Here is a 4,751-nt window from a genome sequence, read left to right on the forward strand (position 1 = left end):
CCAAGGAATTGGTTCGGTCACTCTTGGGGTGCTGTTGTGTCCTTTCCAGAAGAGCCCCCACACAGCCTGTGCCACCTCACCCCCAGGTCCAGTGGCACAGGTGCTGCCCCAAGCTGCTGAACAGAAAAACCTCTTTCTCCTGCTTCTGGCCTTCTTTCTGACCCACACGTGGTGCTCCACTCTTCTCCAGGGAAACCCCTGCTCCACAGAGAGCCTTTCCCCAGGGGAGTGTGTCCGTGCTGGCCTGGCCAGTTGTTGCTGGCTCCCTCCCCTGAGGTGCCCACAGGGCCCGGAGCTGGTGCTGCTGCTCTGCAGAGCTGCCCTGGCACCATGGGCTGACTCCATCCTGGCCATGCTGGTGCAGGAGTGAAGCAGATCTGGCCAGACTGGCATCACTGCCCCTGACAGGTTTCTCCCATGGCTCTGGGCTGTGATACTCTGAGAAATCACAGGGCCTTTCAGCTCTTTCAGGATGTGTTCAGGTCTGTCACTGCATCCAGCCCATGGCTCCTCACTGAAGATGATGTGAATCACTCTTCAGGCTGCCTTCCTCGTGCCTGCTGTGTCTCCGCTGCCTCTCTGGCATTGCAGAGCCCCATTGGGCTGTGCATCCTTCAGGTTAGCCCTTTTCCTTTGGGTGACTCCATTTTTGGGGAAGTTTTGGAAACCTCCATTCACTTCCCACCCCGAGGCATCCAGTGACCCAGAGATGCCCTGTGCTCTCCTGGTGGGTTCAGATCTCCCGTCAGAAGGTCAGGCATCTTTGACCAGCCCTGCCATATGTGAGAGAGCCTCAAGCAGAAGCCTTTTGACCGTCCAGGATCTCCATGGCATTGGGCACCAGTAAAGTGAAGGCTCACTCCAGCCCTCATTCCCTCACACATCAAGCCATGCCCTTGTCCCCCTAAGCCAATGCAGCACCCAAGCCCAACAGCAGGGCCTTTTAGCCTGCAATTCCCTGAGCGTATTCTGCACTCCTCTGTGGAAAGAAGAGCCCAAGCTGCACACGCTGCACGCAGGCAATCCCCTATATTTACAGACATGCCACAAAGGAGGCCAGCATTGGCGCAGTGATAGACTCATGGAGAGAAGGCCTTTGGGCCAGACAGACTGGCTTCAGACTCTTGAGAAGGACGATGAAAGCAAACATTTCTGAGCAAACACGATTATAACCAGTACAATGCCCAAAAGACACAAGTTGCCTGAGATCAATTGGAGAATATTTATGAAAAGTTATAAGCGGTTTATTGCTGCCGAAATACTACTACTAGAAACAGGTTCTTCAGGGCATTCCTGAGTTCCTTGTTTCTCATGCTGTAGATGAGGGGGTTGACTGCTGGAGGTACCACTGAGTACAGAACTGTCACCACCAGATCCAGGGATGGGGAAGATATGGAGGGGGGCTTCAGGTTGGCAAATATGCCAGTGCTGACAAACAGGGAGACCACCGTCAGGTGAGGGAGGCAGATGGAAAAGGCTTTGTGTCGTTCCTGCTCAGAGGGGATCCTCAGCACAGCCCTGAAGATCTGCACATAGGACAGCACAATGAACACAAAAAACCCAAATCCTAATGAAAGGGTAACCACAAGAAGCCCAATTTCGCTGAGGTAGGCGTGTGAGCAGGAGAGCTTGAGGAGTGGGGGGATTTCACAGAAGAACTGGTCCACAGCATTGCCCTTGCAGAGGGGCAGTGAAAATGTATTGGCAGTGTGAAGCAGACCAGTGAGAAACCCACCACCCCAGGCAGCTGCTCCCATGTGGACACAAGCTCTGCTGCCCAGGAGGGTCCCATAGTGCAGGGGTTGGCAGATGGCAACATAGCGGTCATAGGCCATGATGGTGAGAATATAATACTCTGCCATTGCCAAGAAGGCAAAGAGAAAGAGCTGGGCAGCACATCCCGAGTAGGAGATGGCCCTGGTGTCCCACAGGGAATTGGCCATAGATTTGGGGACAGTGGTGGAGATGGAGCCCAGGTCGAGGATGGAGAGGTTGAGGAGGAAGAAGTACATGGGGGTGTGGAGGCGGTGGTCGCAGGCTATGGCGGTGATGATGAGGCCGTTGCCCAGCAGGGCAGCCAGGTAGATGCCCAGGAAGAGCCAGAAATGCAAGAGCTGCAGCTCCCGCGTGTCTGCGAAGGCCAGGAGGAGGAAGTGGGTGATGGAGCTGGTGTTGGACATCTGCTGCCTCTGGGCATGGGGGACTGTCCAAGAGGGAAAAGACAGTGACAAGTTAGGAGAGACTTCTCTGAGCAAAAGCAAAGCCATTTCTCATAGGACCCCCCCAAAGTGTCTCTCTCCATTCAGGAAGACCTTTGGCAGGTCCCTTGCACGAGCTCTGGTTGGTGCTGGCTGAGGGTGCCCCAGGGAGCCGCAGGCTCTGCTCTGGGCTCTGGAGGAGTCAGTCCTGCCCCACAGCAATAGGGAAACAGGAACATGGGGTGATCTCAGATTAAATCCACTCGTGATATCAAAGAGCTTCTCAGCATTGTCGCTGCCAATTCACCTGCCTGCAGAGCAGAGCTGTGGGGGTTTTGGTTTGTGCCTTCTGGTCTGGTTGCCCCACCACAGCTGAGCAGTGTTTCTAATGCAGAAATCCCGGGCATTTCTGCTGCACTGCAAGTGAAATTGTGTGGGTCCTGAGAGGCAAAGGGACTGTCCCTCAGTGCAGAGTGAGGACAGCCGCTCTGTCCATAGCCCTGAGCTCAGCTGCCCTGTGCTGGCCGCTCTTTCAGCTGGAGGACTCTGGCACTCGCGTGTTCCCCCCAAAAGAAACCGGACACTGCTGGGAGCAGAGGAATCCACGTTCTGAGTGCACATCTCCAAAGCCCTCACCCCATCGTACCTGAGGAGGATCTCAGCTCTCCCCTCCCAACCACGGACACACAGGGCTCCTTACAGCTGCCCACATACAGCCACCCAGCAGCATTTCAATGGCCTTAGCACCGAGGTGTCTTCTCCATGGGGCTCCTGCATGACATAGAGGTGCCCCGGGAGAGCTTTGCCCTACTGGCGGGCAGCCTGCAGCCCAGCAGGACCTCCCAAGGAAAGACTCAACTCTCCTAAATTTCCTGTGTCCTGGAAGGAGGGTGAGATGTGTGCCAGCCGCACACCCTGCACTACCCAGAGCCCCAAAGGTTAACAGGGTGCGAGTTGGATGCTTTTCCTCCACGGACAGACGGGCATGACAGTAGACACAGCGTTGGTGTCTGAGCTGCACTTGAATCCTCACCCCCCACAGCAGTGAGTGTCACAGTAAGAACAAGGGCGGCAGGGAGAAGAGGAGAACGTGCCAGAGTTCCCCTGCCAAGGGAGGCAGGGGAGGGAGACACAGTCAGAGGCTTGAGTTTTTCTCCTCTTTGGTGGTCAGGCTGCTGGGAAGGCAACTCATGGCCAAGTCGCCATGACATGAAGGGCAGAGGCTCTGCTGTGTGAGTGAGGAGAGCAGGGGGTTGCTCCAGGGAAAGCATCTGCACTGCAGGGGATGGCAGGGAGGTGCCTGAAGCCCTCCTGCCATGGCCTTTCTGGGAGCAGTTCTCTCTTCCTCGCTGCCCATGGCTCTGCTGCCTGGAGCTCTTCTGGGCCAGGACCTGTTTCTCTGCCCTCACATCTCCCTCTTCATGCTCACAGAGCCCATCCGCCCTGCTGCGTGCTCAGCTCTGCCCTGCAGACACCTCCTGGCAGCAGGGCACTGCCCAGGGACATCTCGGTGTGTGCAGGGGCTAAGGAGCAGCTCAGGGAAGTCCTAACGAGAACTGGGTTCTCATTGCCTACTCCAGAGCAGAGCAATCAATTCCCATCTCCCACTGCCCACCCAGCCAAGCCAGGGGAGAAAACTCAAAGCACACACTGCTTCCCTTTCAGGTAATCCCCTACCTCGACACCCATCTTTAACATGACCCTCTGCAAATGTCCTCCGGCTGATGGAGAAGCCTGAGCAGCCCTGACCCACGCTGCACCCTCTGGACAGCAGAAGGACCCTGCCCTGCTGGGGCTCGTTCCTTCCACACACGGCTTCTCCCCACAGCGTCGTGGGGAGCTCCCCGGGCAGGCTGAGTGCTGACCCTGGCAGGCGGCAGAGTCCCTGCCCTGGTGCACAGCCCCCTGCAGCACAGGGACCCTGCTCGGAAGGACAGCCCTGGCCACCCCTGCCTGCACACACGCCTTCACCCCCTGGAGCAGTGCCCGGGAGAAGGCAGCCGTCATGCCCTCTCCTTCTGACGGTGCAGCAGGGAAGCCCTGCTCTGCAGCACCTCCTCCTCCTCTACAGCAGGGAAGCTGTGAGAGTCCTCCTGAAAGATCATAGTTGCTGTGGCACGTACCAGCTTTTGGATATCCCTCCAGGAACACCAGCTACATTGTCCTGCACCCAGGCACTTACCATGTAGAGGGCTGTGAAGATCTCTCCACGCAGTGAGCTCTTAGCATCCTCCTTCTCCAGGCTGCCTTTACGCTCTCTCTGCTTCGCTCCCTCCCCTCGCTGCCTGCAGGCAGTGCCCTCAGCCCTGCTGCGCTTTGCAGAGGAGCTGCTCCTGGGCAGAGCTGTCTCTCTGCAGCACTGCCCACTTGCCAGGAGCTCCCTCCTTCCAGGAGCCCAGCCCAGCTCAGCAGCAGAGGACCAGCCCAAGGCAGCACTTGCTCTGCCCCTCGCGGCTCCCTCGAGGGGTCCCTGGGGCTCCAGGGGAACCTGCTGGGAAACAGCCTGAAGTCATCCCTGATCTTCCCTCCCTCAGCTGCGCAGAGACACTTACT

General features: G+C 57.4%; 1 protein-coding gene across 1 annotated transcript; it reads right to left on the minus strand.

The window, feature by feature from the left end:
- Positions 1 to 1,244: 1,244 nt before the first annotated feature.
- LOC142076425 (olfactory receptor 14J1-like) lies at positions 1,245 to 1,862 on the minus strand. Its single transcript, XM_075138727.1, has one exon. The coding sequence runs from the start codon at positions 1,860 to 1,862 to the stop codon at positions 1,245 to 1,247; it is 618 nt and encodes a 205-aa protein (XP_074994828.1).
- Between the last annotated feature and the right edge of the window lie 2,889 nt (positions 1,863 to 4,751).

The sequence above is a fragment of the Calonectris borealis genome, unplaced genomic scaffold (genome assembly GCF_964195595.1).
Source record: "Calonectris borealis unplaced genomic scaffold, bCalBor7.hap1.2 HAP1_SCAFFOLD_49, whole genome shotgun sequence".
NCBI classification, from domain to species: domain Eukaryota; kingdom Metazoa; phylum Chordata; class Aves; order Procellariiformes; family Procellariidae; genus Calonectris; species Calonectris borealis.